The sequence below is a fragment of the Pomacea canaliculata genome, linkage group LG6 (assembly GCF_003073045.1).
Source record: "Pomacea canaliculata isolate SZHN2017 linkage group LG6, ASM307304v1, whole genome shotgun sequence".
In the NCBI taxonomy this organism is placed as follows: domain Eukaryota; kingdom Metazoa; phylum Mollusca; class Gastropoda; order Architaenioglossa; family Ampullariidae; genus Pomacea; species Pomacea canaliculata.
This window is the reverse complement of record NC_037595.1, coordinates 30,474,396-30,494,483: the sequence shown is the minus strand read 5'-3', so window position 1 is coordinate 30,494,483 and position 20,088 is coordinate 30,474,396. Positions and strand designations below refer to the sequence as shown.

General features: G+C 38.6%; 2 protein-coding genes and 2 non-coding genes across 4 annotated transcripts; all 4 read left to right on the top strand.

The window, feature by feature from the left end:
• Positions 1–261: 261 nt before the first annotated feature.
• On the top strand, positions 262–10,446 carry LOC112567108 (NADP-dependent malic enzyme-like). The gene is given in 13 exon segments (XM_025243655.1): positions 262–382; positions 1,872–2,155; positions 2,564–2,639; positions 2,935–3,096; positions 3,854–3,957; positions 4,381–4,490; positions 4,936–5,033; positions 6,595–6,708; positions 7,509–7,620; positions 7,788–7,930; positions 8,515–8,574; positions 8,577–8,687; positions 8,998–10,446. Coding segments are annotated over 13 exon segments (1,677 nt in total). The 5' UTR covers positions 262–328; the 3' UTR covers positions 9,247–10,446.
• Positions 10,447–16,256: 5,810 nt separating this feature from the next.
• LOC112565742 (40S ribosomal protein S4-like) lies at positions 16,257–20,031 on the top strand. The gene is made up of 7 exons (XM_025241440.1): positions 16,257–16,385; positions 16,680–16,760; positions 17,009–17,189; positions 18,448–18,545; positions 18,910–19,081; positions 19,490–19,619; positions 19,837–20,031. The coding sequence occupies exons 1-7, from the start codon at positions 16,383–16,385 to the stop codon at positions 19,958–19,960; spliced, it is 789 nt and encodes a 262-aa protein (XP_025097225.1). The 5' UTR covers positions 16,257–16,382; the 3' UTR covers positions 19,961–20,031.
• LOC112567392 lies at positions 17,699–17,828 on the top strand. Its single transcript, XR_003099823.1, has one exon. It is a non-coding gene; the product is annotated as a small nucleolar RNA SNORA16B/SNORA16A family (small nucleolar RNA).
• Positions 18,598–18,730, top strand: LOC112567393. Its single transcript, XR_003099824.1, has one exon. It is a non-coding gene; the product is annotated as a small nucleolar RNA SNORA16B/SNORA16A family (small nucleolar RNA).
• Positions 20,032–20,088: the final 57 nt, after the last annotated feature.

Below are 20,088 nucleotides of genomic sequence, written 5' to 3'. Positions count from 1 at the left end.
AGAAAGCTAGAGAAACGAGTGGCTGTTTGACACTGCAATTTTTAGCTCCCCTTTCGCTAGACGACGGTGTGTCTTTTCCTAACAATAAATTAAAATGAGACATAAGTTCATCAGGATCGTAGAAGGACCAGATATTAACGGCTAATTCCGCGAGCGCACTACCATGTGCAATTAAGGGGACCTAACAAGAACCTTTAATAATTAAATCCCAGGGGCGGTTACCGTTCGTGACACGGTGACGTATCACGTGATTTCCCATCATTGGCGGACATTTGGGGTGTCGTCTGCTCAGCTCCGCTTGTGCCAGGGACTCTAACCATCAGCACAAATGTCCCTACGCAGTCGCGGTATCGATATAATAAGGGATCCTCGCAGAAACAAGGTGAGATTTCCTTAGACCTCATAGAATAGAAAGGAAAGGGTCAAGTTATTCTTCGTTAAATAAAAAAATACACGTACCATCTTGCCATGCCCAAATAACGTTTTAATAGTTTATTGTGTGTTGACAGAGAAGGTGCATATTTTAGACTAAAGTTGACGTTTTCTACTAAGATTTAATTTTGATTTTAATTTATTTTGGCGGAGAGTGTTAATTTTCGAACCAGTTTTGTGTAATGGCATGTCTGGGTCAATTCAAAATTCTTCCAATATTCCTTAATTATTGTTTATAGATTAGATTTTTGTATCGTTTAGGATTGTTATTGTAGTAATCACGCCACTGTCTGTCGTTTTAGCCTCGCGGTCTGCCTAAACGATCGTTTCAAAAATCGATGGTTCATGGAGCATAATCATCGTTTTCTTCGCGCTTATCACTGACTTCATGCCGCGCATACCACCACACTATCTGGGTGTTCACAATGGAATTTCGTTGGGAAAACACCAACAAACAAATATAGTTTAGATGTTTTTAAATCAAGAAAATACAGTTTTTAGTTTTTAAAACAGTAGCAGTACGTACGTCAAGATGTCAGAGGTATAACGTGCAAAGTTCTACCAATCACTTAACATAAAATTCAGTCTTGTATTAAGTTTGCTTTACTTTACTTCACACATTCATGCTGCCGTGACAGTGTGGCAAAGTCCAAGCTGATAAGCAAACCTACCGATCTGTCAAAGTTGAGTAACACATCCTTGACGTAGCGGCCCGTCTGACCTGTGGCCAGAAACCCTCATAATTGGCTAGATCACCCACTGTTGCATGTCAGTGCCTATAAGCTGCTATAGCGGTCGATTCAGAAGGTTCACATGCTGGTATCAACTCTGAAGCGAACATAATGTCAATAATGTGAGCCTTTTAAGCTACAGCCCACGTATCTCGATCCTTTTCATCCTTCTTCAAAGAGTTGACTCCTTACTGACAGTTACCACTTGAGGCCAATCTCTTATCCCGGCTTATATTGATAATGATCTTCAACTTTTCCTCGTCTTAAATCCGAGATTTACAAAATAATCAAACCAAGGTCCAGTCCGGTCCGGTCCGGTCCAGGTCGATCAAGCACAGCTTCATACAAATACGCGATTCAAGCATGATAGCATCCCACGGAAAGTGTTACATGCTGTCAAACAGACGTGCGTGATCAGAACAATAATTTGAACATCTGTTAGACTTTGATTAAAATTAAGCCTGCTTTTTGTATGCTATGCAATTCTCTCACATATTTTAAACTGTTCGTTATTTTATAGCCAAGAAAATGTATTTAGTGCGTTTAACTAAGGACTTGTAACTCTCTTGTAACACTAAAAGCTGTGTGACCTGTAGCAATGTTTCAGAGAGGTAAATTTCTCGGGGTAGTTCATTGGTTTTTAAATAGAGTCGCTACGCTCGCTGCTTATAAAGGGTTCAAACTATGGACACGCATGTATCACTCCAGGGGTTAGCCTTCACCCTTCGAGAGCGCCAGGTTCTAGGCATCCATGGCCTGATTGCGCCAGCGCTGTACAATCAAGACAAGCAGGTGTACCGAGTTATGCAGAGCTTCCATCGCTGGGACAACGACTTTGACCGCTACCTTGATCTCATCGCCCTCCAGGATCGCAATGAGAAGCTCTTTTACCGTGTGGTGACAGAGAATGTGGAACTCATGATGCCAGTCATATACACACCTACTGTTGGTCTTGCCTGCCAGAAATTTGGACTAGTGTACAGAAAACCAAGGTGATACAGCCGATAAACATTGTGAATTACCCGTATGGTGACATCATTTAAAATACGTCAAAGCTATTTAATAGGGCTGCGATGAAAAACAAAGATATTTATATAAAAAAACTAAGCTTTTAGATGGAGTTTAGCAGTTTGTGAAAATGTTTCATTCCTTGGTAAATGTACTTTAATATTAGTCAATAGAGGAGAATCAATCCTAATGAATGTGTTAAGTATTGGATTATGAATCTTCCAGATGAATATTTAGTCATCCGTTTCTGTAACATCCTATTTAAAATGTTTTTTATTTTATAGCTGTATTTTGGTATTAGAGCTATAGAACATCAAAATCAACTAATAAACAGTACAAAATGCATTATGATGGCTAGATGTTGCAGGTGTAACAGACTGTCTTTATTTCAGAGGGCTCTATATCTCAATTTATGACCTTGGACATGTCTACAGTATCTTTTGCAACTGGCCTGTGGATGATGTGAAAGTTTGTATGAATTAGTTTATTATTAAAAAGTATGCCATATGCTTTAAAAACACATTTTTCTTTCTTTTTCAATTTTTTTTTATCTCTTGTCTCCTTCCACTTTTGCATCACATTAAAAATGGGAGTATTTTACTACAAATGCTACTTTTCATGCAGAATCATTACTGTAGACTGTAGTGTGTTATTCATATGCTTTTAGATTCTAATTTGATACACAGCAGTAAAGTTTGAACCACCCTGAGTACATCATTAATAGACGATACAACAATAGTACTTCATATTAATGTCTTTGCAGGCTATTGTTGTGACAGATGGTGAAAGAATTCTTGGCTTGGGAGATCTTGGTGCTTATGGCATGGGGATCCCTGTGGGCAAACTATCACTCTACACTGCTCTTGCAGGAATCCATCCTCATCAATGTCTACCCATTTTGCTGGATGTTGGCACTAACAATGAGGTAAGCAATTTGAAACGCATAAAGATATATCAACATTCAATATATTTTCTGGGTTTCTCTCTTTCACTCTCACCAGATAATGAAACTAGCTGTCTGCATTGCTGTACATTTTTGATGGTAGAACTGAAAATGAGGAATATTTGTTTATTGAATCCCTGCCGTCTAAAAAAGTCAAGAAAAAATATTTCAATGTTTTTATTCTTATAAGCACTATAGATATAGAGTTTAGGAGGAAAATATGGAGGATAGCAGAAAACTGGCTGCTTTTATCTTTTTTGCTCTTGAACTATGCTTCTTAGAGAACTCACCACAATGATAAGAAGTTATATTACTATTATTGTTATTATAGTGCTGGTGGTTAGAAACCTAAGACTTGTGCAACCCTTTTCAAAAGGCTTAAACCTAAATAGATAACCAGTTTTGTCAATATGTCAGTTTCTTTCTTCCGAAGAGAATTACTTAATTTGGTATCGACCTTTTTCTCTTTCTCTCTCTCACACTCACTCACTCTCCTTAATTCTGTCTTCCTGTGTGTATTTCTGTGAGTTCTTCAGCTTCCTTTCTCTCTAAAAAGCATTCATAACCCCTTACCCCTCCAGCTATGTGAAACCGATTTCACATCAAACAAGTGAATCTCTGCCTGCTCATCATATTTTTGAAAGCATGACTGGAAAACATATGGCTTTCCACTTTGTCATATAAAGAAGGAGTGACAAATCCTATGTTGGTTTCAAAACATGTCCACATTCATTTCCAGACTCTTAGAAATGATCCACTGTATATTGGGCTCAATCAGAAAAGAGAGCGAGGCAAGAAATATGACCAGTTTATAGAAGAGTTTATGCAAGCAGCAGTAAGGAGGTAACTTATCACCTTTTTGTGTAACATTCTCTAATGCCACGAAAACTAGCTAGCATTATGTAAAGCCCAGTATAGCCACTGTTAAGGTGAAGTTAGAAAAAATCTTAGGTCTTAGTGCTTATCTTCAGAAACTTTAACAGTGCAGTACAAAAACCAGTTCAGACTTGGAAAAGAACAGTAGAAAGTGAGACAAAAGGACGTATGGGAACCACCTGGGCCCAACTGAGGGGCGTTGCCCTATACCGGGTCCGCTGGCGAGGTGCTGTTGCTGCCCTACATATGATCCTCAAGGGAGCAACAAGGAATTAACTAACCAAAAACCAGTTACAGTTAAAAATCAGCCTATTTTATTGATGTGTTATATATTATTTTTGAAACCTGTAATTATAGCTAAAATGTTACTATTTATCATTTTGCTTTCAGATATGGCGAAAATGTTCTAATACAGTTTGAGGACTTTGGAAACGAGAATGCTTTCCGATTGCTGGAAAAGTACCGTCAACATTATTGCACTTTTAATGATGATATTCAAGGTATGCCCATGAATTCATACCCTCCTGGCATATTAAATAAAGACTTTGGTAAAGACTTGGGTAGGTTTCAAATACTATGATTGTGTAATACCGTACCTAATAACATTCTCTGAATAAATGTATTCTATCTAATTTAAAACAATATTCATCTTTGAAGGACAAGAAATCTAATGTAAATGTGTTTCAATTTTAGCCAGATTATGCGATTTGTCATTTTTTAAATATTTTCTGTGCTAGCACAATTGTACCTTATCTTAAAAGGCATTTTATAAAATATTTTTCAGAAATTATATGAAATATGCATCGCTAGCCTTATCCTGGGCTAATGGTTTGGATTAAGGTTAAAAGACATTTTCAGAAAATTTTAAACAACATAAATATCAAATCTGATGATTAAAGCATGTAGACAAAATTATTTTGGTTAAAACTGCTCTTTCTGCACCAGGAACAGCCAGTGTGGTACTTGCCGGAATTACGGCCAGTCTTCGACTGACTCAAAAACCTTTGGAGGACAATCTTTTTGTATTTCTGGGAGCAGGAGAGGTAGATAGGTCTTGGAGGATTAAAATATATTTCTGTCTTATTAATGAATTAAGTCTTTGAGCATCTTTTTTCACATAAAATTATTGCATCACAAAACAGCACTTCAATTTAATTTGTGTGAATAACATGTCTCTAGAGGCAGAAGTCACATTTGCTTTTATGCATATGCTTTAATGCAACCTTTCCTAGATAGGTAAATTCTTGGACTTTCCTTGCTTCTTTGTTATCAATTGTGATAGGTTCTGTTGGCGGCATTCTCTCGATCATTTCTTTTGTTGTGGCTGTGTTCACCTTTTTTATGCAGTTCTGGTTGGATTGTTGATTTCTCCTTGAGCATCCTTGTGTTGGCTGGATAGTGTAACAAAATCATCAGAATAAACTAATTCTTCCAGTTACAATGTATCCGTCCAACAGATTCCTCTTTTCTTGTCTTTTATTTTTTGTTTCATAAGCCAGTCCATAGCTACAGTATATAGGAATGGTGTGAGAATACATCTCTGTTGGACACTATAGTAGTAATATTGAAATTGTCTGTTAGTTTTTTGGTGCTACAAACCACCTGGCAATGAAAATATTTAAAAAGTGCTTTTACAACATTTGCTGTTTTCTGTGGTATTTCATAGTGATGCATCATGATAATCATTGCAACTCGTTCTTGATATTAGGCATCATTCCTTCCAGACCACAAAATAGTGTCACCATTTCCAAGAGTTCTCTTTCCTTTTCCTGTCCAACATGCTTCTGTAATTCCAAGAAGATCAAGTTGGCATAAATGCATTTCTCAGAAGGCCTGTGCTAACTTTTCTGTTTGATTCAATGCTCTCACATTTCAGCAACCAATAGTAAAGAGTTTTTTGGATGAGCAGGTTGCCTGCCAGGTTAGGAATGAATTGTTAGTCTATACCCCAACCCCATGTAATGTAGAATACCAGTGAACCACTATCATAGTCTGATCGCTACCCTTAATCTCTCCTGCCTGGTTGACCCTATCAAGAACTAGATCTCCCATCAGCATAGTTCTAAGGATCATCTGGATATGCAAACCCCCCTGACCCGGCAAGGTGGTGGTCCAACAGGGGAGGATGACTTTTATTTGCCATTTCTATAAATTTCTATGTATCCTGTCAGCAGAATACCAAGGATTTTTGGTTTCTAGGGGAGGTTTAGCATCATTTACCCCCAGGTCACCATTAGTTAAAGTACTTGCTTGTTTTATAGAACATAAAGAAAGCTTTAAAGAACTAAAACAATATTTGTTGAGACAAAACTATGGGAGCTGCTGTGTAAACATAAAAACTTTACTATAATAAAATATGAAATATATAGAAGCATGTTTAATAACTATCTAAATTAGCAGTTAAAAGATGCAAAACAAATTTTCTTATATGCCCTTTCAGCATACCACTGTGTGCATGCGCAATAGCCACACACAAAAAGCTGAGGTGATGCTTGGAGAGGAGAAAAAGGCTTTAAAAGGTGTTTGAGGCCATTGTACCTTAATCTCATTCTATATTATGACCTTACACATAACTGTATTAAAGCATGCTAGCTTTTGCTGCAGGCATCAATAGGGATTGCAAATCTTCTAACAAAAGCACTGATGAAGAAAGGCTTGAGCAAAGAAGAGGGTTGTAGCAAGATCTGGCTTGTTGACGCCAAGGGCCTTGTTGTGAAGGTAATTCTTTAAGCTCAGTGCACAGACCATTTTTTGTGTGTGATAACATAAATTCTTCATGGACATATGTTTCTTCTTTAGATATTAAACCAATAAAGACCTTAATTACTGTTATTAAGATAACCACAAGTACAATTCCAGAAAAAAATTTCTTGACAAGAGTGAATGCCCTAGTATTTGTTTGACAGTGAAAGCAGATATATATATATACTCTTGCATGGTGCTTACATTCTTGGCTGATTGTAATATGCTAGTCAGCATGTAAGTCAAAGCAAAAAATGAACAAGAACAACACTAAATCAATTACTGCTTTTGCATTCCATGATATGTTGTTACCAATCTTTTGCACACAATTTCATGTTTGGCATAGGCTGTAAATAAAACTTGCAGGCAAGATCCAGTTTTCAAAAGGCATGTTTTTTCAAGTTCAATAGCTTGTGCAATGGATTTCTTTTCTTTCTATGCACTAATTGCCTCCTCTCTGCATTATGGGACTCTTTGCTAGAGATTACATGGACAGTAGAAATGTTCTACATTTTGAGATGAAAGCTGTCGGAGTAAACAATTTGGATATCATAAATCTGGGATGTATACTGTATTTTACATTCTTGTGGGATGAAGCAGACTTTTAAATTCTCCTCTCCAATCAGTATTTCTCACTCATAGAATTATTGTAGAATTATCACAGATATTTCTGTCGATGATCTACTTGCCATGGGAAATAAGATACTAACAAAATAAATGTGAACTGCAAAAGTTTCTTAGCGGTTCAAAGTTATACTTTTCTTCATCATGAGCAGGACAGACCATCAGGGGATATAACTCACGAAAAAGCTCCATTTGCCAAGGAATACCAACACCTAGTTAATCTAGAGCAGATCATCAAGACGCTGAAGCCAACAGCTATTATTGGTAAGTTTTGGTTTTTTTAAAATCATAACAGCAGAAGATTAATTCAAATTTGGCTCTGATCTCAACAATCTGTTCTATAATTTATCATGGTACTGCTTTTGATGCTGCAAAGATAATAGAAGAAGCTGTGGTCCCTAGACTAGTCCTGTAGATATGTTTGCTTTTAGGTGCTGCAGCATGCCCAGGAGCATTCACAGAGGAGATCCTGAAGGACATGGCATCATTCAACAAACGCCCCATAATCTTTGCCCTCAGCAATCCCACTAGCAAGGCTGAGTGTACAGCAGAGCAAGCCTATTCCTTTACCCAGGTTACACTTTCTTATACTTGAAGCTTGACATATGTGGCATTTATGGTTGCACCCATAGACACAAAATGGAGAGCTGTAGTTTCTGTTGATTATAGAATGATAGCCATCCAGAGGACATGTCTAACCTGAAATTAAACTGTTTAAAGCTCAAATTCATTTTCATATCTTCTACAGAATGGTAGCATTGCAAGGAAGTATATCACATTTTCTGATTGTGTTCCATCAGATGAGGCTGAAAATTAGAAGGGCAATTTGTGACATAACTAAATAAACTAAACTTGGAAATATGTGTACAGGAGCCTAAGGTAAATCATAATTTTAATCCAGACAGTGGTTTATCATTAATTTCAAGAATCTTTTAAAAGTTCAAGTTAATTTTACAACCACCCTACCTAACCCATCCATGTTTCTTGAGTTTACCAGTGTTTGGCAATTAAAAAAGGTCAGCAAATGTTGTAGTGTATCAATGTTGACTGGAGAATGATTCATCTGTAAAAAGCATTGACAACAGCTTTACGACCAACACTTTTGTAGTAACATGAGCACTTTTTCCCCATCATGTTTGCATTGGGTTCCTGATGCAGGGCCGTGCAGTGTTTGCCAGCGGAAGTCCATTCAATCCTGTGACTTTTGGCAGGGAAGAGTGTACACACCAGGGCAGGGCAACAATGCCTACATCTTTCCTGGAGTGGCACTTGCTGTCACATCCTTAAGCATCAGGTGTATAACTGAAGATATCTTTCTAAAGGCAGCAGAGGTGAGTTGTAAGGAACGTGAGATTTTTTCAATAATTAATTAATTTTTACGGGAAACTTTTTCACAATTTGTTAGAAATATTGAGAATATTAAATCATTTTTGAAATCTACCCCCTTAATAAACTAAGTTGTCTTCTACCTTGATACTATTTTAGTTCAGGTATACTAAATTGTATTCTATGTATATATATGTCAGTATTCTCTAATAAAAAGAAAAAGAATTTCAGATTTGAAGGCTTTTGGTTTTGCATGCTTAGTTACTTCTTTACAGAGCTGCAGTAACAATCTATTGCCTTTTACGTTGTACTTAGAGTCTTGCAGAATCTGTGACTGAAAAGGACCTGGAAGAGGGCCGTGTGTACCCACCCTTGTCATCCATCCAATCTGTGTCTTTAAAAATTGCAACAGACATTGCCACATTCGCATATAAGAACAGATTAGCCCTACATATACCTGAGCCCGAGAACCTAGAGAAATTCATCAGATCCCTCAGGTACAGCACAGACTATGAAAGTTACGCTCCTGACATCTATGAATGGCCAGAAAATGCCAAGCAATAAATCAGGTAAATTATTTCTAAACTCCTAGAAATTACCGACGAATTGTGCATCTTAGATGTTGCCTTCTATCTTGTGGCAACCAATTTCAGTCAATGAAGTGATGAATTAATGGATTTGTATGTCTATAAAGGCGGCAGATATTTAACTTACAGATTAGCCGGAAGGATATAAGCAAGATAACACAAGATTATTTAGATTTTCGGTTGTTGCCAATATTTTAAAATATTCTTTGTACTGTGTAGACTAGATACATGATCTGCCAATTATTCTTTTGGACCAGCAGTGGTAATGTGTTATGAAAGTAAATGCATAAACCGAAAGTCCTTCGCCCTTGGTTCATGTCTAATTTTTCTGAAGTAAATTTAAATTCTCTTTAACATCAGAATTGCCAGCCATTTCTAGCTTAGGTTACGTATTTAAATTGGTGCTTAATTCAAAACAACTTCTCAGAGTTTGATTTGTAGTCTGTCAAAATGTGAGTTATACACTTGGTAGCAGCAAAGTACCACAGAACTATAAGAGTATCCACGATGTTTCCATACTAAACTACTGGCTACCAAGTGCAAACCATCTGGCAGGAGCACATATTTCTGTTCTCTATTGTACTGTGTGAACAGCAAAGTGAAATTAAGATACTGTTTTATAAAAATTTAAACTTCTGTTTCATGTGCCATTTAAAACATATTGTTCTCTTCATTAAAAAAAATATTCTGAATGATGACTCTACTAAATCTCTTTTTTTTTAAAGTTCTCCACTGTTTAAAATTATTAAGATCGCAGGAACCCAAGATATCAGATGTTGGTTGCTGATGTATTTTGTCACTGCCTGCACTAACTTAATCTCAGTTTATTGTTTATTGGCTTAGTCCAATTATCATCTAAATTCCTTTTTTTTTTAGCTTGTTCTTAAACAAAGTAACATCAAGCAAAAAAGAAAATTGTTATTCACTTCATGAGCCTGTTTTTACACTGTGATAATCAAACTAGAATAATTAAACAGTCATGACATTTTTTAAAATATTGTATGTCACTCATTGTCTAGCAGGCTGTGCTCTGAAAATGTCAATTTTGATGTGCACAAAAGCCCAGCATTAGATGATCTGATTTCAAGGAATTTTTTTTCTGATAATTAAGCAGATTTTGCCCAGTATTGTTCTTATCTACCAGTTTTGAAAAAAAAAATTAAAACACTAGATCTGTTTCGACAATTTATGTGTGCATTTTTTTCTGGATTGATCAATTGTCTAGACTTGTGTAAGGATGCATGTGTGTGTATGCGCGCCAGCGTAGTTGGGTGTGTGCATGTCAGTGTGAATGTGGAGGGACGGGAGAAGAGGAAGACTTGACTTGTCCCTTAAACCTTAACAGTTAGTGTTTTTTTCCATTCTAAATGAATTCATCTCTCTTTCTCTCTCTCACACACACACCCTATGAATAATATATCAACTGTGTGTTTTCTGTGCATGAAGAAGGTGAGGCGTGGACTTTAACCACAAGACTTACACATTTTTACCTGGAAACTATATCGATGGTGCTTTGCAATGTTCAGTCGCATATATGCCCTAATATGTCAGGGTTAAGGTGACCAGACGTTTCGGGGGCGAAAGCGGGACACGTGCCGATGATGGTGTCGTCACCGTCAAAGAACGCCGAAAAAAGTGATTTTTAAAACAACCGGGACATTTGAATGGATGTCAGCGGGACTGTCCCGCCTAAAGGGACATCTGGTCACCTGACTCAGTTTACAATCTAAATGCATGCTTGAAGAAACGGACAACCGAGTGCTCAGTCCACAGGCAACCCAACCTGGAGGTTCCCTTGTTCTGACACCCATGTGAGAAAAGGTAGAAGGGGAGAAAAAATGGGCATCTCTCTCTCTCACACACACACCGCTGTCTCTACTTATACCCCTAATGACTTAAAATAAGTGTGTGTGTGTGTAGGGGGAGGAGCTCTGGGACGATCTTTATCGGTGTATTTTAAATACAATATAATTATCAGTTAAGATAATGAGAAATGATTGTGTGCATCCCACCTTCTGGCAACTGTAGAAAAAGCACAAACGTAACGTAGTTTGATATAGTACTGTGCCTGTACATAACTTTATTGTGATATAATTCCTTACCTCCCAATCCCTGAAGATGCCGTGGCTCGCCTTGTCTCGTCGCTGACCAAAGAACCGGTGGCGATGCCGCTGGCGCATTAGCTGCATGCAGCGGAGACACCCGAACTTGAGCAACGGCACCACCAGCCGACGTCCGTCTGCAGCGTCCACCCATTGGACAACACTGACCGTCACCAGCGGCCCGTTGACGGCCTCTCTGTACATCCGCCTCTCTCCTGCTGCCATTTGACAGATGTATTTTCTACTACCTTTCTCTTTGCCTCACTCTCTTGTTTCTGCAATGGAGATGAATCGGAGGATTTGACAGTTTGATAATGGTTTGTCCGGAGAGGGATCTATTGACGGTAAAAATGAGGAGAACAAGGCAGGCAAAGGAATTCGACGGGGGTGCTGAGGGTGGGTGGGGGGTATTTTCAGGACTTGATAAATTAGCCCGTTAATTGTGGCCATGGTTAAGTCTTAGTCTTTATGATGATCTAGAGCTTTAATACGCGTGGCTTGTAAGCAGGAGCGGCAAGGATGAAGAGAAACAATCGTTCAAAGTCCTGCAAAATGTCATGTCACTGACAATAGTGTAGTATAGTGAATAGTGAATGCTATATAGTGTATAGGGAATGCTGTAATACGAATTCAACACCATGTGTCATTTACTGGACTTCAGCAAGAGGGAAAACAAGGTGGCATCCGCTACACGACACTTTTTATTTATTTGTCCCGCTTCATACGTTAGCCTTCAGGTCTCCAATTCGAAGCACCCTGCCCACCTGACGGAACTTGATGTGTTACGGTAAAGGTGCGTAAGGAGAACTGAGCTTCTGCATGCAGACCCCTAAACTCTGAGCCACTTACATTTCTTTGCCTCTACATCACTAGACTATGCGACCTTAAATTTTTTTTCTCCATAATCTGCATGCCTAGCAAATACAACATTGGCATTTAACAACATATGCCGAAAAATTAGCAAACATAAAAATAATAAAAACAAATATAGCATCAGATTAGTCATTAGATTTTTTTTAATATTGTGATTGCATATATAAATACTACTTGCACATCCTAGACATTACCGCGTTGTCTGCAGCTCCATACAAAGTGGGCTTAGAACCTGTGGTTTGATTACTAGCAGATTTCCCAGCACAAAGAAACTTTGCTGCAGATCGATTCAGTGAAACTACACGCTGGAACTATGGCCTTGTCATGCTCATCCTTGTTAGCACCAACCGCTACACTTTCACGGATTTCGTCTGCAACCGGCTGGGATTTTTTTGTTTTCCTTTATGTTGTATACTTTTGTTTTCATGCAGTAAAATAAGAGCGAATAATTAACACATTACATACTTCGTTATAGATTACACACTAACCAAAATGAAATTTTATTCCTGTATTTAACTAACCTGTAGCAACTCATGTGTCCGATTTTTAGGCCCTAAACTCTGAGTAAAAACAGAAGACGAAAGTTATTATTTATGAAGGTTTAAATTAAATGTTCACGCTGGAGGCGCTTGAAGACGCTCTTACCTTTTGCAGCTGGAACACAATGGTGTAGGAGACGAAGGAGAAAAGCAAAGAAAACCCAAGACCAACAAAGTTCTGTTCGTTGCTGCTGTCTGTGAACTTTGAAAACCCTCGCTTCCTTTTATTCGTGGCAGGCCATGGCATCGACAACACTATGGTCTTATGGCGTCCCCGCGGCTCAGCCACCTCCTAGGGGGTGGGTTGCATTCATCACAAATCATTATGCCACATCCACTCGGTAGTTGTTGTGATCTGAATGTTTTCCTCCTAAATCTTGCGCGACAATTTCATGGATTGAATTTTATCGTGAGATCCTATTTGGAGGAGGGAGGGAGCCAATTGTATCAGTGTGTGCGACTAGCTATTCTCATGATTTGATTTTGTCAAGCTTGTTGGTGATCAGTGTTTCAATAACCCTTCAGTCACGTTAAAATGTTCTCCGAAAGAAAGTGATGTTTCATACAAACACACACACACACGCGCGGTGAGAGAGAATGGATAGTTTTGTGTATATTTTGTGTATGTGCGAGTGTATATAGATGCATGTGTTGTTGAATGCTGGGCAGCACTGCAGGAAACATTGTGATCGTCTAAGGTATGCAGAATCTCTGGACATACTTTAAAGATACTCATACGAGAAATTAAATGAATGCAAGATAATTGTTTCTCCTGCAGGACGATTATTTCTCAATCAAAAAAAAAAAAAAAAAAAAAGAAGAGTCAAGCGAAACACAATTTGCTTTTCGTCAATTTTTGAAACACACGGGTACGACGTCGATCGTAACGTGGCCACGGTAATGACCACGTTAATGAAGCTGTAAAATTGGCAAACGTCCTCCACATAGTAACCATTTTCAGGCACAACCATTTTTTGGCGTCCTTTCGGCTTCTCGGTCAGAATTCGAGATTGACCTCACCCCTTCCCCAATAATATTTCTTTCAATTACACTAACTCCAATATCTATCTAGACTACATAATAAAATCAGGATTTATTTTTTTTAAAAAGTACCTGTGCTGGATGATACCATGCGTAAATTGTGGTAACTTGCACGCGCTTGCGAACACACACACACAAAGACCACTGACGTAGTCTTTATCTTTGGAAATTCTAGGACGAAATCACCGTCCATTTTGTTGTCCCCATCCCGTCCCCCATGCTCTACGTTGTAACGATGCAAGGTGGGGGAAACGACCCATGGGTCAACGCACTACACTAAACGGTGAGAATCGCTCATCTTTCTTGTTTGTCTTGCTTATTTATGACTGCGGTTTTCCGAGTTCTCGAGGTACCAGAGCAGGAAAGCAGCAGAACACTCAGTTGCTCGACTCGCAGATACCATGGGACGGCTTGACAGGCCGCGCAAATAGCCCGCAAAATTACGACACCAGCTCTGCGACCCCTTCTTTATTTTCTGATAAGTCTGCAGGCGCACCTTGATGCTGTATCGATTATTATTTTTCTTAATACCTGCTTGGCACTTTGATGGGCGCAGGTACCAGGCATCTCACCTTTTCTGATACGGCGCTTATAGCCCTCTCATTGTTCTTGTTCTGGTGATTCTGGCGTGAGTCAACTGAACAATTTGCCAGAGGCAGACTCGCTGTTCTAGCGGACCCATTTCTGAGGCTACCGGCTCCGATAGCCTTTGCGCGCTCTGAACAGAGCGTGACAGGCTTAAAACCCTGGCAACCATCTGCTAGTAGCGCAGAAACAGACGCAGCGGCAGCTAGCTATAATGTTCCACGGTCACTGGTCATTTTCCTGCAACCTGTGCTTTTGTGTTGCCAATTTTTATGTTAGTTTACATCCACATAGTTTTCAACATAACTATCACAATCCAAAATATGATTTCTTTTTGTTAACCCAGTTAATGTTTACACCCCTGTCCAGCCCACGAGCACAAATAAACCAATTAACGATTCAAGCGTGCGAACGCGCGCGCCCAAACACACAGAAATAAGCAAATCGTTATATCAAAATCAATAATTTTTCAAACTATTTCGCTTATCCTTAATGTAACAAAACACGGTATTTTGTGCTTCGCTAGTAAGCATTGTTGCATTTATTTTCGTTTTTTTACAGTTAATCGATCGTAGTTAAGATTATACAACAGAAAATGAGCTGTACAATAGACTATATATAGGTCCCCACTAATGATACCTTAAATTGTTATGAATGAAAGCAAAAATCATAATGAGCAACAGCTCACCTAACATTAGGCAAGATATGAGACTTTTTGTTTTTAGCCATATGTAATGTAACAAAATAGCTCCATTGCTTTCTTCAACCTGTAACCTCGATCGGTTCTCAACCTGTTGGGCGCTACGTACGTGCCGACAAGGGGCACGCGGGGGCACGAAGGCGGTCATTTAAAAGAAAAAAATAGTAAAAGCGGCTCTGTAATTGCTGAATAGTTTGTCCTCGATTACCCAGGCTCTCCTTCTTTGTGATCGAATAAATTTGCGGACAAAAATGGACTAATGCAAAAGAAAAACCACACCGTGGATGCGATCATTAGTCATCGATGACCATTTTTGAATTAAAACAACAAAGGTTTGATAATATTAATTACTGAATATATGGAGCTTTTACTTTCGCTTCTGTAATTGTTCCACATCTACTTTGCAAAGAAACTGCGTACCCAACTATAATTCATGAAGTCAGTTCGAAAATATGAATGAAAACGTTTATGAGGATCAGTTAAAGATGCACAGTCGGTCGCCTTTACCGAAGTGAAATACTGTCGTTCGTCTCACGACACTTCAGCATATCTACAGCCCTGCGTCGGGCGGGCCGGACCGCAGCGAAATTTGAGTGAGCGCACGCGGGCGCACGCGTACTAGCTTGAGAGGTACTACGCCACGGGCGCAAAGATGGCCGCCATGGTTGTAAAGTTTAGACGTGTAGATGATATTCACGGTGGATCTTCTAATAAATAAGTATTTTGCAATAGATAGATATATGCAACGACAAAGAAGGATATTTAAAGTTCAGATTTCATCGTCATGTCTTTCTAGAGATGGTAGATGAATTTGCCTTCGACCTTGAAACTTCGAATCGGGACGACAACAACAGAAAGTCTACTCGTCGTTTGTTTTTACGTGATATGCTTGACTACCGCATTGTTCTTTCCACATAATCTTTAATTCTCATGGACTTTTTCCTCTTTTAGTTCCCAAATGAATGCCACTAAAAGTATATTGTTTGGCGCTGCAATAGATTGCTTCTATTAATTCGTCGTCGTTGTCAAATATGCCCATAAACAAAATTAGATTTTCTACTTCGCTGTCAGCCGCCATTTTAACAGGCGCCCACGGTGGGCGAAGGGTATCACAAGCTCTCTAGGGCGTGAGTGAGCGCCCGCGGGCATCCGCGGTGAGCGCCCGCGTTACGGTACGCAGGGCTGCCATTTCCTGCATAATAATCGGAAGTAGGTGTGTGTGCATCATGGGATAGACACACTCCACTTCCTTTTCCGGTTTGAACCGTTCAACATGGTGAGTATGCAAATGTAACTTGGTTATAGAATCTGAGCAATCTGTTTTCAGGCAGTTGAAAGTTCCTGTTTTTTGTTGTTTAAAAAACCCCGAATGTCTGCGTAATATCTAAAAGCGTATATTGGTGGACTGCCTTGTTTTGATGACGAGAAATCGACTCCTTCATCATGGTTTGTTTTGACACACTTATGGTCCTTAAAAAAAATAAATCTATGGTACAATAATGCAGCCAGAGAATATGAGTTAAAAAGAAACATTGCATGTGTCATTAATAGTTTCTGTCTTCATCTGCAGGGTTACCGCGGACGTAGAAAGTCGCTGAAGCGCGTGGCAGCACCGAAGTCATGGATGTTGGATAAACTGAGTGGCAACTTTGTAAGCTATTTCCATATCTTTATAATTAACATTTTCATTAATAGACATAAAATCTAAACATTATAGCAGATAGAATGTTAAGTATTATCATTGTTGAATAGTAAAAGTAACGTGAGCATTTAGGTGTATGTAGACCCTATTTGATTTTTTTAAGTTTCGATTCTGAAGTGGAAGGCAGTGGGGATTATTTTCTAAGCATTGCATTAAGAACAATCTTTAATAAAGAAATGTTTATGTATTTATTTTAGGCTCCCAAGCCGAGCCCTGGCCCACACAAATCTCGAGAAAGTCTCCCTTTGGCAGTGCTTCTTCGCAATCGCTTGAAGTACGCTCTTACATATGATGAATGCCAGAAGATTACCATGCAACGTCTTATCAAGATTGACTCAAAAGTGAGAACTGATAGGACGTTCCCCTGTGGATTCATGGGTGAGATTTAAATGTGATATTTAACGCTATTGTTTTGTTTTTAAATCCTGCAACAGTTTAATGTTGGGTTAAACCAGTGGTTCTCAAAGTATTTCGGACCTCAGACCACTTTTACCTTACTAAAGTAGGACCACCAAGGTCTAAAATCACTCGGTACAATGAATTTCAAATTTAAATTGCCACGTTACTTTCATTGCAATTAAATCTAAATGTACTTTTGTGGCAGTAAAACAATAAGTCTACATCAATTTACAAAGTACACAAAACTGGAAACTAAGCAAGTGCACTTTGTCGCTAAGGGGTAACTGATGCAGTTAAATGAAACAATTCTCACACTGACATAAAGACTTAGTTGATAGGCAAGCCTTTTATGGAAACAAGCAGTTAGGCATCGATAACATTAAAACTTGTGAAATCAGTGCTAATTAGGGTCTCTGGTGGTGACTGTCAGCTGCAGACCACCTGACATACATGCAGACCATACTTTGAGAACTACTGGCACCTGAAGTCTTGGCTCTTATCGAAGCCACAAGTTTCTTTGTGTTTTCTGTGGTCAAAAATGAGCCTACAGTAGTTCTTTCAGACGGTCGCTATATACCTACATGTGGTATCTAGCATCACCAAATGAATGGGACATGTTGAAATAAAAGCAAGGACATACAAACAGACCATTTTGTTTGTCTTTTTGTTGCTGTGCTGTATAAAGCATTGCATCTATATCTACTGTCAGTCATGTAGTGAAAAAGCACATGTAAGATGGAGGTGGGAGAAAGATCTCACTTGACCCACCTTGTGATCTGCTCCTAATCTTGCTATTGCTGTAGCAGCACATTTCTTGGATTCTTTGTAAATAGTAGTAGTGGAAATAGATCTACTAAGCTTTTCAAACTTCAGCAAGTCTTAAAATTTGGAAGGTTTAGTCATGCTTTGACACATTTAGATTGTTTTTGGGGAAATTAGGCTCTATTCAAATATACAGGACATATAAGAATGTAGGAAAATGTTAACATCAATATAGTTTCAAAACCACACTGAGTATTTGCATCAGTAATGTAGAGGAGAAAATTTAAAACAGTCAAAGCATGGAAAATGTCCCACAAGCTGTGTGTAGTAGGTGGTCTGTAAAACATATCAATTAAGGATTGATGTCTGCAAAGATCTAGTACAGGAAATATCAAGTGTATAAACAGTATATTGTATTACACTGGGAGATTTTTGTTCACAGTTCGCATCTTTTGTTTGTTTTCTTATTTCTCAGATGTTGTGTCCATTGAGAGGACAAATGACTTCTTTCGCATCCTGTACGATGTAAAGGGTCGCTTTGCTGTGCACCGCATCAAGGCAGAAGAAGCCAAGGTTTTTACTTTTTCTTTATGCATACTTATAAAGCGTTCTGTCATCTATTTGGTCTTGGCTCCATCGAAGCCATGGAATTCTTTCTGTTTTCTGTGGTCATATATGAGCCTAGACTACTTCTTTCAGACGGTCGCTATGTACCTTGATCGTGTGGTATCTAGCATTACCAAATGGAAGAAACATGTAACATTTAATAAGCAGCTGTAAATCGGTAACAAAGCTTTCGGCTTAAAAAATTATTTTGCCTTATTGTGATGATTTTTGTGCGCGTTAGAGTGCTTGTATGTCAGCACATGCATTGAAAATTGCATTGCTTTAGTAGCTTGTAACTTTTTAATGATGTCTGTTCTTACTAAATGTGCAGTACAAACTGTGCCGCGTGAACCGTCTGATGGTTGGTCCTAAAGGTGTGCCATTTTTGGTAACCCATGATGGCAGAACTATTCGCTATCATGATCCTCTGATCAAAGTGAATGACACAGTCATGGTGGATTTGGCCACTGGAAAGATCAAGGACTTTATCAAGTTTGACTCTGGTAGGTATTTTTCTTATCAGATAACAGACGCCGCTGTTAAAAATTGTGCTTGTTTGGTTTTAAGATATAAGTTTTTCAGCTGATGCATCTTTTAAATATGAATTTTTGGGTTTTGTGGTCAGGTCTGATTTTCTGTCAGATATGAGTGAGAGTTTCAGGGTTTCAGTTAGCTTATGCAAGGGTTAACTTTTTTCTGACGCTTAAAACAAAGTTACATAGCTTTTTAAACAGGATCTACATAAATCACTCGTTGCAGCCCTATGCTTGTTGAGCAGTATCAGGAATAATCTACACTAACATAAATATCTATCTGGTTTTCCTTGATAAACTTCAGAATCTCAGAAAGGATGCTACAGGTCCAGTCCTGCTATGTTGCTTTCAGGTGCATGTGGTTATTTTGCGTTTCAGGCAATCTGGTGATGGTGACAGGTGGGCACAACCTTGGGCGAGTTGGAACACTCACCCATAGAGAAAGGCACCCTGGTAGCTTTGACATTGTTCACATCAAAGATGCTCTTGGACATACCTTTGCAACAAGGTTTGTATTAGTAGCTTTGATAATATATAAATGAGATGTAGTTTTTCATTTTGTATTTAGATTTAATCTTTGCTTTTCTGCATTTTACAAAAAAATGATGTGAAACAGCTAAAGGTAATTTTTATTTTTCTAATCAGCTACTAGCATTCGAGCTTCCCTCCAATGTAATGTCTTTCTGTACACTTACCTTTCAATCACTCCATCTTACCTTGTGCAGATTGTCTTACGTGTTTATCATCGGCAAAGGAGCTAAGCCATGGATTTCTCTTCCAAAAGGCAAAGGGGTTCGCTTGACCATTGCTGAGGAGCGCGATAGGAGGCTTGCAGCCAAAACCCAGTAAATGTCTGCACACTGAAGTGCAAAACTAGAACTGTTGATTGCTTCTCGTATGAATTAAAATTGAGAAGACTGTTTGCTTTTTTAATTTTTCCTTTTGATGTGCAAGATAAGTGCTTTTGTGTGCAACTT

Excerpts from the sequence above, each read along its gene's own strand:
- LOC112565742 (XM_025241440.1), top strand. Across the intron at positions 18,546-18,909 it reads TCAAGGCAGAAGAAGCCAAG|TACAAACTGTGCCGCGTGAA; the intron begins GTTTTTACTTTT and ends CTAAATGTGCAG. Across the intron at positions 19,082-19,489 it reads CTTTATCAAGTTTGACTCTG|GCAATCTGGTGATGGTGACA; the intron begins GTAGGTATTTTT and ends TTTGCGTTTCAG.